The 19,471-nt window shown below is 28.7% G+C and overlaps 5 protein-coding genes across 6 annotated transcripts; 1 reads left to right on the forward strand and 4 right to left on the reverse strand.

The window, feature by feature from the left end:
• Positions 1-76: 76 nt before the first annotated feature.
• Positions 77-6,260, reverse strand: Ocrl (Oculocerebrorenal syndrome of Lowe). 2 transcript variants are annotated; one of them, XM_074248046.1, is made up of 18 exons: positions 5,779-6,260; positions 5,596-5,658; positions 5,397-5,498; positions 5,098-5,278; positions 4,867-5,001; positions 4,547-4,659; positions 4,339-4,481; positions 4,094-4,267; positions 3,857-4,019; positions 3,528-3,706; positions 3,240-3,461; positions 3,012-3,147; positions 2,645-2,921; positions 2,327-2,562; positions 2,089-2,266; positions 1,885-2,012; positions 1,707-1,818; positions 77-1,643 (listed from the first exon to the last, which is right to left on the reverse strand). In XM_074248046.1, the coding sequence occupies exons 3-18, from the start codon at positions 5,460-5,462 to the stop codon at positions 1,486-1,488; spliced, it is 2,601 nt and encodes an 866-aa protein (XP_074104147.1). In that variant the 5' UTR covers positions 5,463-5,498; positions 5,596-5,658; positions 5,779-6,260; the 3' UTR covers positions 77-1,485. The 2 variants fall into 2 exon arrangements, with proteins under 2 accessions (XP_074104147.1, XP_074104146.1); XM_074248045.1 differs by having other exon boundaries at positions 5,397-5,509.
• Positions 6,261-7,129: 869 nt separating this feature from the next.
• Pen (karyopherin subunit alpha) lies at positions 7,130-10,374 on the reverse strand. Its single transcript, XM_074248071.1, has 7 exons — positions 10,218-10,374; positions 9,636-9,729; positions 9,192-9,511; positions 8,860-9,115; positions 8,159-8,656; positions 7,721-8,053; positions 7,130-7,637 (listed from the first exon to the last, which is right to left on the reverse strand). Exons 2-7 carry the CDS (start codon positions 9,705-9,707, stop codon positions 7,542-7,544), a joined length of 1,575 nt encoding a protein of 524 aa, XP_074104172.1. The 5' UTR covers positions 9,708-9,729; positions 10,218-10,374; the 3' UTR covers positions 7,130-7,541.
• A 743-nt stretch (positions 10,375-11,117) lies between these two features.
• LOC141530777 (vesicle transport protein SFT2A) lies at positions 11,118-13,427 on the reverse strand. The gene is made up of 5 exons (XM_074248094.1): positions 13,302-13,427; positions 12,864-12,995; positions 12,475-12,644; positions 12,136-12,253; positions 11,118-12,035 (listed from the first exon to the last, which is right to left on the reverse strand). Exons 2-5 carry the CDS (start codon positions 12,930-12,932, stop codon positions 11,907-11,909), a joined length of 486 nt encoding a protein of 161 aa, XP_074104195.1. The 5' UTR covers positions 12,933-12,995; positions 13,302-13,427; the 3' UTR covers positions 11,118-11,906.
• A 611-nt stretch (positions 13,428-14,038) lies between these two features.
• Positions 14,039-18,374, forward strand: Pic (DNA damage-binding protein pic). The gene is made up of 4 exons (XM_074248044.1): positions 14,039-14,255; positions 14,364-14,512; positions 14,617-17,739; positions 17,961-18,374. Exons 1-4 carry the CDS (start codon positions 14,195-14,197, stop codon positions 18,042-18,044), a joined length of 3,417 nt encoding a protein of 1,138 aa, XP_074104145.1. The 5' UTR covers positions 14,039-14,194; the 3' UTR covers positions 18,045-18,374.
• LOC141530775 (ADP-ribosylation factor-like protein 16) lies at positions 18,052-19,434 on the reverse strand. The gene is made up of 2 exons (XM_074248091.1): positions 19,032-19,434; positions 18,052-18,813 (listed from the first exon to the last, which is right to left on the reverse strand). The coding sequence occupies exons 1-2, from the start codon at positions 19,239-19,241 to the stop codon at positions 18,445-18,447; spliced, it is 579 nt and encodes a 192-aa protein (XP_074104192.1). The 5' UTR covers positions 19,242-19,434; the 3' UTR covers positions 18,052-18,444.
• Positions 19,435-19,471: the final 37 nt, after the last annotated feature.

Genomic DNA, 19,471 nt, shown 5'->3' on the forward strand with positions numbered 1-19,471 from the left:
AAAAAGTAAAGATAGTTAAATTTTAAAAAGATTAAGGCAAATAATTAGATATAAACTACTTTTGAGGATTTTTATAATTTCTAATTTAATTATAGATAAAAAATTATTATTGTTGCATGCGTTACGGTCAATTAATCTATATAATTACATTAATGAATTCATGAAATTTTTAAGTGTTAAATTAATAAAAAAAAATTAAATTCAAGGAATTTTTTACTTTAAGTTATTATTGAACTGGACGGGTCATCTTATTTATAAAAGCCATGTACTTATAAATTTATTTGTTTAATAAATAGTTTTTGGTACTTTACTATGTTAATTAATTTTTATTTTAATTAATTATAAGATAAAAATAGTTTGCGTACTAATATTCAGTTATAAATACACAAATAAATATAAAGATAATTTTAGTTTACATATAATAATAATAATAATTAATAATAAATAACAAAGTAGACATATTAACAATTTTTATCTGACATTAACATGCAATTTAATCATATTCTAACATTCTGCTGCTTATGCAGATTTATTAACTTTACTATCTAAACATTACTTTTTTTAATTTCAAGCCATTTTCATTTTTAATTGGCACAATTAACAGATTAAATTGCATCTAACATTCTATAAGCAATATTTACTTTCGTATAAATTTTCATACGAGTCAAAACTAAAATTAAAGAGGTCTTAATTACATAATTAAGACAACTGATTCGAAAAAAAGAATGCAAAAATTTCTAACAATATTCTTATAATAATTAAATTAATCATGTATGATAGAAGAAATGTCTACTCCACTCTAACGCACATATTAATTAATTAAAAATAATAAGTGTAATGTATATAAATAATAATTGTACTGTTAAATCTCATCAATGATGGCGTTGCCCAAAATACTAATTAATTAATCAAATTAAATGTATGTAAGATCATTAAAATTGCAATTCACTAACTCTCGTATAAAATTATAAAAATATTATAGACTTATCCTTAAAAATTTTACATTAAATAAAATTATATAATTTACTATAATAAACTATTAAGCTAATTATTTATTTATTAATTGTGGAGATTAAATCCAACTACTTGATTGAGATTCTTTGTTTTAGTCTAATAAGTTAAACAATAAAACAATAAAAATTACAATCCTGTTTGTGGTATTTAGTAATTAACAATCAAAAAATGAAAAACATTACTGAAAAGCTCTACATAAATTTCTATTCATATATTATTATACTGGTTATTGAATGATTTAATCTAAGCATGTACTTAAATATTATGCAGTTATGAGGTATAAACTTTAGATTACATACTTTCATTTGAAAATGCACTCGATTATAAGCTTTAACTATTAATTTTGTTTAAAAATTTGGTTCGTTTTCAAACTGTGGCACTAGTTAACTTAAATAATCAATATCGTGATTTTTTACGTCAAAAATGACTTTAATTAATAAAGTCCGACGCAAATTGATAATATGGAAAAATTTATCGTCCAAGAAAATCACTTTGATCATTTACCAAAAAATGATAAACAAACGCTGCTTTTTTACGATCAAATGTTGCTTGAGTAAGGCGATTTCTCTGGTTACGATCTTCTCTGCTGCGCGGTGGGTCACGTAAAAATATTGAGCCAAATAATGTGGCTAAAATGATAAAATAAAAGTATTAATTAATAGAATCATAATGATAAATATTTTTATACATACCAAGAGTTTTCGCATCTAATCCATTGTCCTGCGAATGGTTCAAAAGTTCTTGCAAAAAGGCCGAAATATATAGAAATACAGTCCTTCTTATTTCAGGTAATTGCATAACTAACTGTAATAAAATAAATTAATATTCAGAAATAAATATTGATAATAAAATTTTAAATTAATTGTTTACTTGTTTGCACTGGAGATAATTCGTAGCTGCCGATAAACAGACGCTGTGTAAATTGTATGGTACTAAAGGCTCAGCAGTTGATTCTAGAAGTAATAATAAAGCCTCTGCTGCAGAGTGTACAGTTCCAGCTAATTAAATAATGTTAAGACATAAATATTTTGAATATATAAGATACAATAATAAATTATTTATAATAAAGGATACGCATAGGATCTTGACTTCCGATATCCAACCAATCTCTAATTAAAATTAATTCACTGTGCAATCCTGGAGTTTCAAATAATCCAGGAGTTTTGATACCATGCCGATACAATCGATCAACAAGTAACCAGACTTCTTTGGGCACCGGGTATGGTTCTTGAGTTGGGTTTTTATTATTCTCCTGAAATTATTATCGTTAAAATTTTTTTCCAAAAATTACTAATCAATAGTAATAAAATACCAATTCCATTATACGGCCAATAGGAATTTCTCTGATAGGCACAGGTATGTGTACCAAAGCTTCCATGGAAGAACCAAAGCAACTTCGCTCATAAACACCAGTCACAGTGATAAAAATGTCTTTACCACCTTCAAGATGCAAAACTAAAATATCGTAAAGCTTATCTTCACCGGAATTTAATTTACATGCTGATTTTTTGTCAACGTAAACTTCTAACTTTATATCACATTTTTCACCTGAACGAAATAAACATTTGAATTAAAATTAAAAAATAAAAATTATAACTCATTGTACTACAATAGTGTAATGTGTAAATACCTGGCTTTATAAACCCAGTATAAGGCTCAATATGTAACCAATCTTTACAATAATTGGTATCATCTAATTTTTTAATAAACTCAAACTGTACGGGTACTTGTCCGGTGTTGGCAATTATAAGTTCTTTGCTGCTCGGCTCAAGAAATTTTAAAACGTCGAATATTATTTCCGTAGTATCAACCATGACTTGTGGCAAGAATTCATTTTCTAATTTATCTAATTTTTTCATAACTTCTTCGTGAATTTTTCGATACTTTGTCATATCAATAACACGTATCTTCAGTTGAAAAAAAAAAATATTTTTTTATAAAATTAGTCAATAGATTAATTAAATAAATAAATAAATAAAAATGAAAATTTATTTTACCTGTGCATCAAAAATAGCACTAACTGGCTTGTGATCCGAAATACGTAATTCTGGATGACTACGATATTCAATGGATGTAATGGCATCACCTTTCCAAAGTACACGATCGCACCATGCGGGCGCTCTACCTTTTTCGCTATTTAAATTAAAGTAATTCATGCGTCAATTAAAGATTACGTAAATTATTTGTCAACAATATTTATGACTTTAAGTAAATTTGTCACGAACCTCGAGTCCCAATTATCGGTACCAGGATCATACTTATAAGTAGGCTTAAACTTTATGTCAGCTTCTTTAAAGCCTTGAAGTACTTTCCCTAATTTACGCTGCTGTCCTAATTGATCTAACGCCAATACTGGCGCATAATTTCCAATGGTTATATATTGCTTAGCTGTTAAAACATCCATTTCTGTTATCCGGTAATTTAAATCACCCAACCAGTAAATTTGACTGTAACATTTATTTCACTTAGTAAATAATATTATTTAAACCCTTACGCGGTAGATTATTTCTTACTCGTGATCTTTAAAGCTTTTCGCTGGAACGTGATTTGAAAATGAAAGTCTGGTACAAATGTCAGCATAATCTTGATTTCGCCGCTCATATTCTTCGCAATGAGCTGCTAAATGAGCATTTACGAAACATACAGATGTATTATGAATCAAGCAACTCACTGCTACTCCACCTTTATTACCCTATTAAAAAAAAAATATACATATTAATAAAATCAACTAGAAATTTCGTTCAAAAAAATGAGAATTAAAATGGTGGACCCCACTTGTAAATAATTACCATTTTTTTTTTTTTTTTTCTGAAATAATCAAATTATTTAAAAAAATAATTACCAATTTTCCCATTATGCCTGTACCAACAGTGTCAACAGAAATACTTTTTATAAATGGTACTTGAGCTTCCTGAGCGAAAATAATTAGCAACATACCGACAAGACGTACTATTGCTATTTGTTTATAAACACCTTTAGGATGTAAAGATTTGGTAACAATTTGTCTGTTAAAAAAAAAAAATTTTATCCATTAAAATTTTTTAAATAATTATAGGTAATTATAATGAAAATAAAATACCTCCATTCTTCTTCACGAGGTGTATCGTTAAATAAAAAAGCTTCTTTACTTAAATCTAATTCTTGAAAGCCAATAGCATAAATATCTGGTGGTACTTGATCGTTACTCAGCCATTCATCTAATGCAACATCATTTGGTGATTGTCCATTTACATTCCATGTGCCAATAAAAATTCTATAAATTCAAAAGTTTGAGTGAAAACTTCAATTTTTTTTTTTTATTCCGATTATCAAATTAATAAATACCTCAAGGTTTCAGTGTACGTGTAATCATCTTCCTTGCATGCCATCTGATAACGCACAACTGATTCCCTCGCTGCTACTGGAGTTTTACCACTAGCAATGTTTCTTCTTGGAACTACCAAATCTGGACTCTCGAGTTCTACTAACTGTAAAAATAAATCATTTAGACATAACTTCATAAACACTCAACAAAATAAGCAAAATTACTCACTGGATCAGCCATTTCGCGTAAATCACCAGCACCGCTGTTTAAGCTTCGTGTACTACCCGTCAATTTTTGTATCCACAAGAAATCAACCACCGAATTTTTATTTTTTTGATAAACTAAAAAAAAAAAAAATTAAATGACTAATCATTATCAACGTGCTTTAAATTTTCATCATTAGCCGCGTAATCATTTGTAGCGAATGTTACAAAATTACTGTAGCATACTATACTATAAGCTATTGACTGAGTCAGCTGTATAAATTATTAGGTTTATTAATTTCAAGTTACTATCTTAAACAAACAGTAAAATAAAAAATTAAAAACCTTCGATAGCACGAAATATTTCTGAAACCAATGCACTGGTTCCTACTCCTGGTTTCAATTCAAAGATTAATCTCTGTTTCCTTGAGGACACGTTTAAAAACACATCCAATCCTTCCTGCTGTTGGCTTCCAGTGTCTATTTTAAATTATTTAACTAATTAGTACTCAAATTTATATAGATGTAAAATACGTGAATGATTAATTTTATGTTGCAGAATAAAAAATTTTTTACCAATATCACATTTGAATTCTTGATCAATTGGAAGCACTCGTTCAATAGTAAGATCACTGTAAACTTGCGGTGGATTTCTAGACGTAAGTAAAATAACTAAAGCGTGAGTAGGTCCTTTGTTGACTAGAGCCAGAAGTCTTGAAGCTTTAACCCATCCTTGCATCAATGACGCTTCCATCGTCTTTATTATTATTATTATTATTAAACATCAATTTGTGAATTAAGGACTCAAAAATATAAATAAATGGTTTAAAATTTTTTAACGTAAGTATATAAGTATGTATATAAACAAAGGATACAATTACTACTGTTTCACCAGAGGTAAATTTTGATTGAACGATTGATATTTGTTCACGTGAAGCCATTGTTGGTATTATTATTTCTCAATAATCCACTATTCACTAATATTTAACTGATGTAATATTATTATAAATGGATAAATATATATTCTTAAAATATATATTTTAATTATCTTCTTGTTATTATTCCTTTTCTTACCTGGACAGTAAAAATAATTTGACTAGGTGTGGTTCATGCTATGTTAAACAACGACATTTTAATCTGTAAATAATAAAAGAATATTAATTATTATTTTAAATGAATGAAAATTAAATCTTATTTACGACTAAGGATTTTTAATTAAAACAGTAAATATACGTAAATAGTTGAAATAAATATTACCTCAGTGTAAAATACTTTGACGTCTTACTGGTAAACGTCATTAGATTTTATCTAATTAAGTAATAGTTTTTTGCAAATCAAATAAATTAATTATAAAATTGTATAATAGTTTTTCTAACCAAAAATAACGTGGAGTTTAATACACAACTCTGACAGGAGCTGGAGTGCCATAATAAACACGTTTAATTAGCGGGTAAAAATAGGAGTATTTTAAACCCTCACTGATTTTATGGTTGTACACTTTTTCTCGTCATTTTAATCCAATCATAATTATATCAATATTATTTATATAATTTTTAGTTACACACTATGCAAGTAACAAAATACTTTTTAACTTAATAAACTCGTGGAATTTTCCGTAAGAAAAATATTTTTGGTTAAATGTGTGTAAAGTAATCATTGAAAATATTGACATAATAAATAAATATATATATATATATGAAAAAAAAACTTTTTATTTCTTATGTTTATTAGTTTTTTATTTCAACACACTCTTATCATGAGTTGGTAAGTACGACACTTGTAAATTTTTTTTTTTTTTTTAAAGAGAGAAATCGAGAAGGCTTCACAATTATTACAGTTGTCATGTGCAACCATTTGTTTTTTTTGTTCAAATTTTGATACTGAAATCAATGTCATAATTTTCTTTTTTTTTTACAGACAACAAATAATTTTAAAAAAATTTTTTTTTATTTGACACAATTACATTATTAGACAATTTATTTTTTGAGTAAAAAAAAAATAATAAATAATGACACTGAAGTTGACAAACGTCAGAAATTTTTTTTAATGTAAGTACTATAAAAAGAAAATGTAATAAAAAAAATTCTACTAAAAAAATTAAATAGTAGTATCACTTGAATTTGATGCTTAAATTTAATGGAACTATTGATGATATTTAATGAAGAACTAAAAAAGAAATGAGGTCACTTGCTCATCATCGACCTTATTTATGTGACAAGTTACCTCTAAATTTTCTATAAAACGTAGTATTTATAAATTTTATAAATACTACGTTTTATAGAAATAATAATAATAATAATAATAAAACACTCACAGAATAGAGTTTACGAAGATAAGAATTTACAATATTAAAATGCATCTGAAAAAGTAGGAATGTCATGAATTACAAAATCATATCGAACAATACATGATATCGGAGTAATGTATTACAATGTTAATATTATTTTCAAACACCAGATGTTGAAGTTTTCATTTGGTTCATACAATAAAGTATGTTGAAAAAAAAAAAAAATGATTGAACCATTATTAATGAAGTTATGAGCAACAAATAATACTCAAACTATTTATTAAATTTAATTAAAATAAAAAAATATTTAACACAGACGAATATCAAAAACTTCATTTATTAATCAAAAAAATCTATAAGTACAATGATTATGATAGATGGCATATGACATAAAATGATTAAATAATAGAAAAAAAAAAATATAAGCTAATTAAGAAATTTAAAAAGAAATACAATCATTGAACTTGAGATGGGATAAGTCGGTGAATTTAAATTTTAATGGAAACATGAGAAAGTACTTGATCACGGTTAGCTATACTGAACCAGAACAAAAAAAAAGAAAGAAATACAATGAATCAATCATTGCATTAAACTTTTATTCTTACTTAACTATTCGTATTTGTATTCATTAAAAATTACGATATAAACGTGTAAAATCGCGATCAACGTAAAATTTATATCTTAAACTTAATTTATGTAGCATTAATTTTATTTATTTAATACTAGCTACTAATCAAAATTGAAAACCACCCTGTGGTGCACTTTCGGATGCTTGGAAATTAAATTGATTGCCATTTTCTTGCGGTACAATCTGTTGGTTCTCATCATCCTGTAACAAATTACAATTATTAAGTTACCTCTAGAATACGAATTATAAATAAATATAAATAACACAATAAATAAATTAGTTACCCCTTCATTGAAGAAAGCATCAATCATAGCTACAGCCTTTTGATAAACTTTCTCATTCTCGTGGTTCTGAAGTGCTTCCAACTTATCAAGTCCACCATTTTCTTCGATCATAATTGCGATGCTCTCAATCTGACCCATTTTGTCAGCAGCATTGAGGATGTTTGTTAATCCATCAAGAACAACCATAACAGTTTTAAAATCTTTAGCATCTAATAAATTACAGAATGGTGTAAGCACGCCGTTTTGTACTAGGATAACTAATTGTTCTATGGTTCCACCGGATGTCAAATTAGTAACTGCCCAGGCAGCTTCTTTTTGAGATTTAAAATCTCCCTAAAATTATAATAATTTACATCATAAGCACACATTGATGAATATTAGATAAACTAGATTAGTATTATAGTAATTAATTGAAAACATAAAAAAAAATTTAATTACATAAGCAAGAACGTGAACCAATGGTGTAATTATACCAGCATCAATGACGTGCTGAATTTGTTTAGAGTTTCCAGCAGTAATGTTACTAATTGTCCAGGTAGCTTCTTTAACGATGTTGGAGCGTTTGTGGGTCAACAGAGCACACAATTTCTCCAATCCACCAGCAAGAATAATAGCGTCTGTCTGTACATCGTTGCCAGTGACAATGTTTCCTACGGCTCTCAATGCCGGTGTCAGGACGGTAACTTCATCCGAACCCAACAATCTAACGAGTTTTGGAACAACTCCGCTGTCCAATACAGTTTGGATGTTTTCATTGCTTCCATCAGTTAAGTATGACAATGCCCAGCAAGCGTCAGCAAGAACATCAGTATCTCTAGTATCCAAAAGTGCGCATAAAGCTGGCAGTGCAGTTTTAACAATCTCGAACGGTGGTGGTGGATTTTTGTTTCGGCACAAATTTGATAAAGTCCAGACGATATTTCTGATTAAGCTTAGCTGTAATTGAGTAACAGTAATAAATTAATTAATTTTCTCATGAAGTCATCTATACAATTTAACAAAAATCATTATTTAATAAAGCAAAATTTAATTTATTTATAGTTCACAAGTCACGGCAGTCACATAGTGACTGCAAGGCTGCTAGTAAAATTATTAAATAAATAATAAATGTAATAATAAAAATTAAAACTTATACGTACTCCAGATTCAGGTTTGAGCAGCGAAATAAGAATTGGCATACACCCGTTTTGCAAAACAAGGTCACGAGTAGTCGGTCCATCTCCAGCGATGTTACCAAGGGCCCAGACAGCTTGTTCAGCTACGTTTTGAGCTGGCGACTTAAGTAACTCAATAAACTTTGGGATGGCGCCATTATTAATTACAATGTGAGTTTGCTCTGATGTACCAGATGCTATGTTTGTTAATGCCCATGCTGTTTCGAATTGGAGCGCTGGACTGTGATTAAATAAACATTAAAAAATAAATTTTCTATCATAAAATGGATGAATTAATTGAATGTCGATAGGCATACTTGTTGTTGTAACTCAAAAACTCAACACAACGTGGAACAATGCCCTGGTTGATCATAGTATCAATTGGCGGATGTTTCTCCCGACTCAGCATTTTTCTGCAGTTCTGGGTAGCTTGTAACTGTAAGTGGGGGTCGCTGCTGTTCATGCCATTGACAATCTCTTCAATTGTCATCCCAACTGGCGACTGTACTGATGATTCTGGAGACTTCGGAGATGACTCAATAGCCTCGATTGTGATGTTACGACGCTTGAGAAGCTGATCATCACGACGCGCTTTGCGGAGCTCAATTGACACTTCATTTCTCCTACGTCTGGCATCCTGAAAATTTATAATAAATTAATAATCAAGTCATGATACTATTATTTATTAATTTTGTAAATTTTTTATTAATTTAAATGTAAAAACTATGATTAATAGTTTAATAATAGATATTAATTCTTACTTCTGACTTATTGTGATATTTGAATTTAGCCAGGCGGCTGGCATTCATGGCATCTTGATCTGCAGCTGGCATCGTGAAATTCAGGCAACAATACCTACACAATTTTTATATTATTAAGATGTCTGTGTGTATGTTGGGTAATTATAAGTAAAATGTCTGCTTTGTAAGGTTATATTTTTCTATATTTCATTTCAATAAAATAAAATAAATAATTATTATTTAAAGTATGACATCAATTGATAAAAACTCCAATAACAACAAGTATTAACAAAATAATTTTCGATGTAACAAAAAATTTACATTGATGATTTTTCTTCAATTATCAAAACTTGTTTATAATTTTAAATTAATTGTTTTCAATTAATAATTAGTTTAGTTTAAATTGTTTAAATAGATCCAAGTATAACAATAATCCAAAACAATATTTATTTTTTGTTAAAGTTGAAAAAGAAAAATCTTTGAATTTTGTAACGGTTGACACGATGACCATGATTTAAAAAAAAACGTTTCATTGTGCGTTAATAAATGCAGTTTTATAATAAGTAGTATGATGTAATAAAAAGATGATTAAGTAATATTTACCGTTAATAAATAATTAAATTGTTGGATGAATAATTATTTGTTGTAAATTGACAAAATAACGTTATTTGAGACAATTTTTGTCAGAAGTAAAAATAAATGCCGTTTACTAAATACTCTTTCTGCGTTATATCCAAGTTCACTTTATTCTATCCCTGTTGTAGCCGTTTTTTGCACAAACTATACTATGAAGCAGCGCATCTGTCGTTTTTAGAACTTTCGCTTTCATAAACCAGATGGATAACTATCAGTCGCGTGGTAAAATTAATATGACACAGAAAAATTAACAGACACTTGAAAATTTTTTAATTTTTCCTAAAAAAAAAAACATTTTTTTAAAAATAAAATTTATCATTTATGAGTGTGAATTTAGCAGACATCTGGTAATTTTTTATGAAAATAAAGTTGGCCGACATTTTAAAATTTTCATAATTTTTTTTTATTAAAAAAATAAAAAAAATTTTTTTTAAAATTCACTTGTCAAAAAGTTTATAAACTATAAGTGCAATTAAAAAAAAATATTTTTTAGTTTACATTTAATAAATTAATCAAAATAAAAAAATTAAAAATGTCAGCTAACTTAATTGTTATTAATTTTTTAATAATTTCTAAAAAATTTATTTGTTACAGAAGAAATAGTATAAAAAAATGCAATTTTTTAGAACAAATTCATTAATCTGGAAAAATGAATCCTTCAATTAATGTTTTTTTTTTTTTTAAATAAAAATTAAGCAGACGTAAATTTTTCAGGTAAATATTTTATTGGTATTTGTAAATCGTTACAATTACTCTATAACTAATATATAATAATTTTTAAATGAGTATTTAATGATTAAACAATAATTTTTTAAATATTAATCAACAATACAATTAGACATCTGATATTTCATAAAATATCTGAAGTCGGTAAATTATTTATAAATTAGTAAGTACTGTACAATAGAAAAAGTTAATTACTCAATTCAGAAGGATTTGTATTTAAAAATTACTTTAAATATTTAATACATTGATTTAAAGATTGGCAACTTAGTTTTGTATCAAAAAATAATTATTTATATTAAACATACTTAAGTCAAATTTGATATAAAGCCGCGTTAACTTTATAATCTTTTGAAAAATTAATAATTATTAATTTGTAATTGTTTTACTAATATTATAGTAAATGCAAAGAAAATTGTATAACAAAATATAATATATATAAGGCACAGTAGTTGATATTTTTATAGTTATTAGATCAAAATAAGTATACGTTATTAAAAATTTATAATTGTACTATAATATATCCTATCTGTGTGCGTAAATCGAAGCAATGTTAATTTAACATTTAAATATAAATTTTAACTAAAAATTACACAATAAGTATCTACGTCGTTATTTTGAATTTGCTCTAATAAACTAACAGCTCAGAATATAATTACTTCAAGAAATATAATTTATTTTTTTGTGATGTAAAAGCAAAATATTTCTCAATTAACTATTAGTATTGTAGCTTAGTTAACTATAATTAATACGAAGAATTATATTTTAATGTTGTTCTTAAAGTTTTTAAGACTTACTATCGACTTTTTTTAGCTATGAAATAATTATTGTCTCTATTCAGGTGAAATTTTTTAGCATCTCGTATCCTATAACTATAATAACTATTATAATTAATCGTCGTAATAAAATGAATGAATAGAATTAATTTTAAATTCACGTGATACAAGATTCGACGGTTTTTTTGACAGCATCTCGGGCATATGGGATGTACGATAATGAATACCATGTCATTGCTAATGACTGTATAATTATAAACAGAAGTGCTAATCCAGCCTTCTCAAGCTGTAAATTTAAAAAAGTAAAAATTGTTATTTATCAAACAGTCTTTTATATATTATTTAATTTGTGTATTAATATTAGATTATATTTTTATTTTAATTACCTTTAGAGCAGCATATAGTGTCATCGCTAAAGATATAAATACTATCAATGTAGCTATTATTCTTGTTGATGCAAACATTTTTTTTAATTGATTCACCGGACCCATTAAGAAACACGTACTGAAATAATTAAAAATATTTTTTTAAAAAATAATTCATTAACACAGTGAATTAAATATTAAAAATTATGAAGTAAAATTTGTTTCTAATTTTAATTGCTCAACAAGGAAATTCTTACTTTTTTTTTTTTTTTTTTTTTTTTTTTTTCTGATAATATTGATAATGACTTATTGATACTTAATATTTAAATTACTATGATAATTAATTATTATATAATTTACCTCAACAGTGAAACAATATTTCCAAGTGTATAGAAAACAGCGAAAACAGTCAAGCCTTTGTGTAAAAATAAGGCAAATGAACCGAGAAGAGTTAAGAGAATACCGATGACAAAACATATCGCAAATCCTTTTATTCGCGTAGACCAACTTAAAGTAGTACCATCTGATATCTAAAAATGAAATACTTTATTATATTACAGTTTTTTTTTTTCAAATATATACAAGTTAATAATTTAATAAATTAAAAATAAATAATTATTAATTTATGGAGAAAAAAACTCACCAGATAGTCACTTTCATGCTAGTAGCATAAAATTTACAATTTATAATATACAAATACACTTTTAGAGTATAGTAGTATTTAAAAATATAAAATAAAATATTCATACCTGAGTCATAATTCCACTCTCCTCGTCACACTGATCATGACCACTTAATGCTCTCCTCAATTTATCCATTATTGTTTATATTATATTGCGGTATATTTTTTATTTTACAAACAGCTTACTTTCTCCGAGAACCTGTTGAATAGACATACAAAATTATTGAGTAAAGCTACAAGTTTATCTTCGTATAAACTAACTCAAAAATAAATTATATATCAAGCTAATTGATAATGAGTATAATTAATATTGTAATATAATAAGGTTATTATTACACAGATAAGAGTTTATACGTATGTTTAAATTAAATATAAAACGTAAATTTGAATCACTACTTGACAATTAAAAAATAACAACATTAGAATTTTATTTTTTATCCATCATTAAATAAAATCATTTATGAATTATTATAATTAACAAAAAAAATTTTTTTACTGTATTTACCTTTTGGATGATAAATTTGACAGATGTTTTTTTTATGATAATAATTAACATGTACAAGTTCGCTCCTGTTGAACTTCAATGTGGAAAAATTTCTGAGACTGGAATAATTTCATCGCTTTGTTTGAGGTTAACAAAATAGCGCCCTGAAGTTTGCTATTTGATGAAATTCAAAATAGAAATAGTTCACTGATTAACCAAATAAATATTTTTATCATAGAATAGTACTTAATATTATAAAAATTAAATTAAATAAAATAATGTAAAATTTATAGAAATCAATCATTAAAATAATTTAAGATTTTCATTAAAAAAATTTAGTAAGGATATTTACACTAAAATGTCATAATACTGAAGTTAGCGATCAGCTGTCAATTTAAAAAATTTTTTTAAAATAATAGAACTTGGAATTTCAGCAATTTTCTAAGTTGAAAAATTTTTCTTGACATTAAAGTTAGCAGTCACTTTACCATTTTTTAATTTTATTTAAAAAACAAATTTGTTTTAAAAAATTGCATTTAAAATTTAAAAAGATTTTTAGATTTCAATTTTTTTTGCCATAATTTATTTATTAAAAAAATGATCAAAGATCTGCTAAAGAAATTGTCATAAATTTTTGTTGTAATATTTTTCAACCACGTGGGAATTTTTATATTATTATTTCCTTGAGTTGGCCGTGCGCGTGTTCCGAAACTTGATCGTAACCAACTTCGTAGCTTGTGTATTTTCAAAGTATGTGGTGTACGAGTAGCGCCTACCTACATAATTACTAACCCATACATAACAGTTTGTACAAAGTGAATAAGTGGATTAAATCGGCTGTTTACTTTTAATAATAATTTTCTAATAAAATATAATTTGAAATAAATAAATAAAATATTATTTAAAAAAAAACCATGGCTCATCATTACGTTGTGACTGCACACAAACCCACAGCAGTAAATGCTTGTGTTACCGGTAAAAAATTACCCATATAACCTTCAATTCAAATAGCTATATCTATATACAATTTACCTTCAACGATATTTAATGACAATAAATTAAATTATTATTATTTTATTTCAGGCAATTTCACATCTCCAACAGATTTAAATTTGATTCTCGCAAAAAATATGCGACTGGAGATTTATCTAGTAACACCAGAAGGTTTGCGACCGCTGAAGGAAGTCGGAATTTATGGCAAAATTGCAGAGATTAAATTTTTTCGTCCTCCTGTAATTTTATTTTATTATTTAAACTCAATTATCAAATCTAAATAACTAATAACAATTTTCGCAAATTGTTTCACTAATTAAATATTTATTTTTATTATTTCCAGCATGAAAAGAAAGATTTATTGTTTTTGTTAACCTATCGCTACAATGCGATGATATTGGAATGCATTGGCACAGGCGAGGACATAGAAATAATAACAAAAGCACATGGAAACGTAGCTGACAGAATAGGACGTCCATCAGACACCGGAATAAAAGCTGTTATTGACCCAAAGGCAAGAGTAATCGGTTTAAGACTCTACGATGGGCTGTTTAAAATAATTCCCCTGGACAAGGATAATCCCGAGCTAAAAGCTTCGTCAATTAGAATGGACGAGCAGAGTGTACAAGATCTGGACTTTTTGCATGGCTGTGCCAATCCAACGCTTATTATAATCCACCAGGACATCAACGGTTGTCACGTTAAAACCCACGAAATATCATTGCGAGATAAAGAGTTCGTAAAGACTCCTTGGAAACAGGACAATGTTGAGCGTGAAGCAATGATGGTTATACCTGTACCATCGCCAATTTGTGGGGCTATTGTTATAGGACAGGAAAGTATCCTATACCACGACGGGACCGCTTATGTAGCAGTTGTCCCTCCAATTATTAAATACAGCACAATAACTTGCTACGCACGAGTCGACGCGCAAGGACTGAGATATTTACTTGGTGATTTAGCTGGTCACCTTTTCATGTTATTTTTAGAACAAGAGAAACGACCAGACGGTACGTCTGTCATTAAAGATCTCAAGGTTGAGTTACTGGGTGAAGTTAGTATACCTGACTGCATAACTTATCTTGACAACGGAGTCATTTTCGTTGGCAGCAGAATGGGTGATTCCCAATTGATTAAATTAATCACCAAAGCCGATGAAAATGGTTCTTACTGTGTCGTTATGGAGACATTTACCAACTTGGCGCCGATTGTCGACATGGCTATTGTCGACTTGGAACGCCAAGGTCAGGGTCAAATGGTTACTTGCTCGGGAGCTTTTAAAGAGGGTTCATTGAGGATTATCAGAAATGGTATAGGTATTCAAGAGCACGCCAGCATCGATTTGCCAGGTATAAAAGGGATGTGGGCGCTGAAAGTCGGTGGTGGTAATTTTGATAATACCCTGGTTCTTTCATTCGTCGGACAAACGAGAATATTGATGCTCAATGGAGAAGAAGTTGAAGAAACAGATATACCTGGTTTCGTAGCTGATGAACAGACATTCCACACGGGAAATGTTTCAAATGATTTATTTATCCAGATAACTCCATCTTCCGCGCGGCTCATCTCCAGTGAGTCCAAGTCGGTGGTATCTGAGTGGGAGCCTACAAATAAACGCACAATAAGCGTTGTAGCTTGCAACGGCAGACAAGTACTCTGCGCGACTGGTAATGACTTATTTTACATGGAAATAGTTAACGATAAGATAATACCCAAAGGTTTCAGTACTTTGCAGCACGAGGTTGCTTGTCTGGATATTTCACCACTGGATGGCTGCAACGAAGCCACTATTGCTACTGTCGGCTTATGGACGGATATATCAATAAGAATTCTGACGCTGCCGGCTTTGGAGGAGATTAACAAGGAATTATTGGGCGGTGAAATAATTCCTCGGTCTGTCTTAATGACTTGCTTCGAAGGAAACACTTATTTACTTTGTGCTCTGGGTGATGGTAGTATGTATTACTTTACCTTGCAAAAGGACACAGGCTTGCTGTCAGACAAGAAGAAAGTAACACTAGGTACCCAACCGACAGTACTGCGTACATTTAGATCGCTTTCAACGACTAATGTCTTTGCGTGCTCTGATCGTCCTACAGTGATCTACTCGTCGAACCACAAATTGGTGTTCAGTAATGTCAATCTGAAAGAAGTTAATCACATGTGTTCACTAAATGCCGAGTCTTATCCAGACAGCTTGGCTCTGGCTACCGACAGTACTGTTACTATTGGCACCATCGATGAAATTCAAAAGTTACATATTAGAACAGTCCCATTAGGTGAGTCCCCCAGACGAATCACATATCAAGAGTCTTCCCAGACATTCGGTGTCGTGACAATGCGTGTTGACGTTCAAGAAAGCAACGGTGTGAGTATTGTACGTCCGTCAGCTTCTACTCAAGCTGCTTCGATGTCAAACAGCAACCACGTGGTGCCTCACAACAAACCCGGTCATACTTCAGCGAGTGAAATCGGTCAAGATGTGGAAATTCACAATCTTCTGATTATTGATCAACACACTTTCGAGGTTCTTCATGCTCATACTTTGATACCCAATGAATACGCGATGTCGCTGCTTTCAACAAAATTGGGTGAAGATCCTACATCGTACTTTATCGTAGGAACTGCTCTTGTAAATCCTGATGAAACAGAACCTAAGATGGGCAGAATATTAATGTATCATTGGAATGATGGAAAGTTACAACAAGTAGCTGAAAAAGAAATAAAAGGATCTTGCTACTCGTTGGTTGAATTCAATGGGAAATTACTTGCGAGTATCAACAGCACTGTCAGACTGTTTGAGTGGACTGCGGAGAAAGAATTAAGACTTGAGTGCAGTCATTTCAATAATATAATCGCTCTGTTTTTAAAGACTAAAGGCGATTTTGTGTTAGTCGGAGATTTAATGAGATCTTTCACGTTATTGCAGTATAAAACAATGGAGGGCAGTTTTGAAGAGATTGCTAGAGATTATAATCCTAACTGGATGACTGCTATTGAAATCCTTGACGATGATACTTTCCTGGGTGCGGAAAACAGCTATAACTTGTTTGTTTGCCAAAAAGACAGTGCTGCGGCTTCGGAGGAGGAACGACAGCAGATGCAAGAGGTTGGACAGTTTCATCTTGGGGACATGGTGAATGTTTTCCGTCATGGTTCGCTTGTGATGCAACATCTTGGGGAATCCAGCACACCTACTCAAGGCTGCGTTCTCTTTGGCACCGTCTGCGGGGCTATTGGATTGGTAACACAAATACCACCCGGTTTTTACGAATTTCTACGTAATCTCGAGGACAAACTGACGACTGTTATCAAGAGTGTAGGAAAAATAGAACACAATTTTTGGCGGAGTTTCAATACTGAATTAAAAGTTGAAGCTTGCGAAGGTTTTGTTGACGGTGACTTGATTGAAAGTTTCTTAGATTTAAGTCAAGAAAAAATGGCTGAAGTAGCAATGGGTCTTACGGTAAATTTTTAAATTAATTATTTATAACAATTATTCAGTGTACTAGTTTGATAATTTTTTTTTTTATTTCTATGTAAAATTTTTATTTTTAATTATTTAACTTATATTTATAATTTATAAATTGTTAAGTAACATAGTTATTTTGTTTATACATAGTACGGGTTTATTACACATTAATATATATTATTGTTATTAATTGTTTTATTTTTTATTTTTTACAGATTGATGATGGCAGTGGAATGAAGAAAGAAGCAACGGTAGACGATTTGGTAAAAATAGTCGAAGACTTGACAAGGATACATTGAAGACTCAATTAAATAAGTTTATAAAGTTAATTAATAAAAATAAAATAAAATAAACTATTTAATTAAAAATGTGGATACGCCTCTAATTACAATAAAAATCAATACTAAATTTAATAACATTTTTTTATAACAAAAAACATGAGAACATAAACTGAAAAGACAGGTGTGTGATAAATGATTATGTTGTTTTTGTGAGTAAAAAAAGTCAGAAAAATTAAAAAAAAAAAAAAGACCGTTGTACAAAGTTGGTACAAAGGTATATTATTAGCTTTATACCTTTCTATAACTTATAGAAACTGTAAAAAAATTAAAAAAATTAATTACTTAAAATTGAGCATATAATTCATTATTAAAAGGTGAAAATTGCTTATAATTATAAAATTATCACATAATACAATAATTATTTTTTAGTGGTAAAAACTGCATTTGCAGCGGCAGCCGCAGCTGCAGCGTTACCAGTTGATCCAACGGCTTTCAGTGTTTCTGGATCAAAAATCCAATTGCGTAAAAGCTCAATACCCTGGCCAGTCATTCCACTAGCTTCGATTACCGTTATCTTCTGACTCACTTCACGTTTTAAACGATTAAAATGTAGCATTAACAATGCCTCATTACGCATTTGTCGATATGATAAATCCATTTTGCCAAGTACAAAACAAATTTTAACGTGCTGAAGCTTTGGTTCCACTAACAGTGAATATAAAAGTACACCGGCTGCGCTTATTTGACATAAATTACTTGCATCTACTACATAAATAATTTTATGTACCTGTTGAATTTTTTTCCTTAATTTATTCATATCAACCTTAAATATTTTTCCACAGCACTAATTTTATTTTAAGCCCAAAAGCAATTTTTTAAATTATTTAATAATTGAAAAAATTTTACAAGTTTTAATGACTTAAATTTTAATTTAAAAAAATTTTAATTATTAATTTAGTGCCGTAGAAATTATAACTAAAATAATATTTTAAATAAACAATTTACCCTGTCAAAATAATGATGCCAAATAGGCGCCATACTGCCCCCAATTTCTCTAACAATAATATCAAAATGTCCATCATCACTTTTTATTGTAAAAAGATTAACTCCATTAGTGGGTACAGTATGAGATGCATCGTCTATTTTTTCATCACCTTGCAATCTTTTCATCAGTAAAGTTTTTCCAGACTTAGCGGGACCAAGGCACAAACACATAATTGTATTTATTTTATCTTAAAATATTTTTTACTTTAAAAGTGTTAAATATATAATTTAATTTTGCATAAGTAAATATACAGCAGCATTAAAGATCTTACGAGGACATTGTTCTATCGATCAAACAATATTTGTACGTTATTTACGTATCAAATAGGTCATATTTAAGCGCATTTGTAGTAAGAAAAAGAATATAAACAATATTTTAAAGAAATTTTACTATTGTTCTT

The sequence above is a fragment of the Cotesia typhae genome, unplaced genomic scaffold (genome assembly GCF_013202065.1).
Source record: "Cotesia typhae breed Kobodo isofemale line unplaced genomic scaffold, CoteBio_Ctyphae contig_5, whole genome shotgun sequence".
Classification (NCBI taxonomy): domain Eukaryota; kingdom Metazoa; phylum Arthropoda; class Insecta; order Hymenoptera; family Braconidae; genus Cotesia; species Cotesia typhae.

Bases quoted from the DNA above. Each gene is read 5' to 3' on its own strand.
- Pen (XM_074248071.1), bottom strand. From the start codon at position 9,707: ATGCCAGCTGCAGATCAAGATGCCATGAATGCCAGCCGCCTGGCTAAA. The intron at 9,116-9,191 runs GTATGCCTATCG...ATTTAATCACAG, and splicing joins TTTTTGAGTTACAACAACAA to TCCAGCGCTCCAATTCGAAA. The intron at 7,638-7,720 runs GTAACTAATTTA...AATTTGTTACAG, and splicing joins ATGCTTTCTTCAATGAAGGG to GATGATGAGAACCAACAGAT.
- LOC141530777 (XM_074248094.1), bottom strand. From the start codon at position 12,932: ATGGATAAATTGAGGAGAGCATTAAGTGGTCATGATCAGTGTGACGAG. The intron at 12,645-12,863 runs GTATGAATATTT...TTTCATTTTTAG, and splicing joins AGAGTGGAATTATGACTCAG to ATATCAGATGGTACTACTTT. The intron at 12,036-12,135 runs GTAATTAAAATA...TTAAATTTACAG, and splicing joins CACTATATGCTGCTCTAAAG to CTTGAGAAGGCTGGATTAGC.
- Pic (XM_074248044.1), top strand. From the start codon at position 14,195: ATGGCTCATCATTACGTTGTGACTGCACACAAACCCACAGCAGTAAAT. The intron at 14,256-14,363 runs GTAAAAAATTAC...ATTTTATTTCAG, and splicing joins AGTAAATGCTTGTGTTACCG to GCAATTTCACATCTCCAACA. The intron at 14,513-14,616 runs GTAATTTTATTT...TATTATTTCCAG, and splicing joins TTAAATTTTTTCGTCCTCCT to CATGAAAAGAAAGATTTATT.
- Ocrl (XM_074248046.1), bottom strand. From the start codon at position 5,462: ATGGCTTCACGTGAACAAATATCAATCGTTCAATCAAAATTTACCTCT. The intron at 4,020-4,093 runs GTATTTTATTTT...TTTTTTTAACAG, and splicing joins CCTCGTGAAGAAGAATGGAG to ACAAATTGTTACCAAATCTT. The intron at 3,462-3,527 runs GTAAGAAATAAT...TAAATGTTACAG, and splicing joins AAAAGCTTTAAAGATCACGA to TCAAATTTACTGGTTGGGTG.
- LOC141530775 (XM_074248091.1), bottom strand. From the start codon at position 19,241: ATGTGTTTGTGCCTTGGTCCCGCTAAGTCTGGAAAAACTTTACTGATG. The intron at 18,814-19,031 runs GTAAATTGTTTA...AAAATTCAACAG, and splicing joins GGCATCATTATTTTGACAGG to GTACATAAAATTATTTATGT.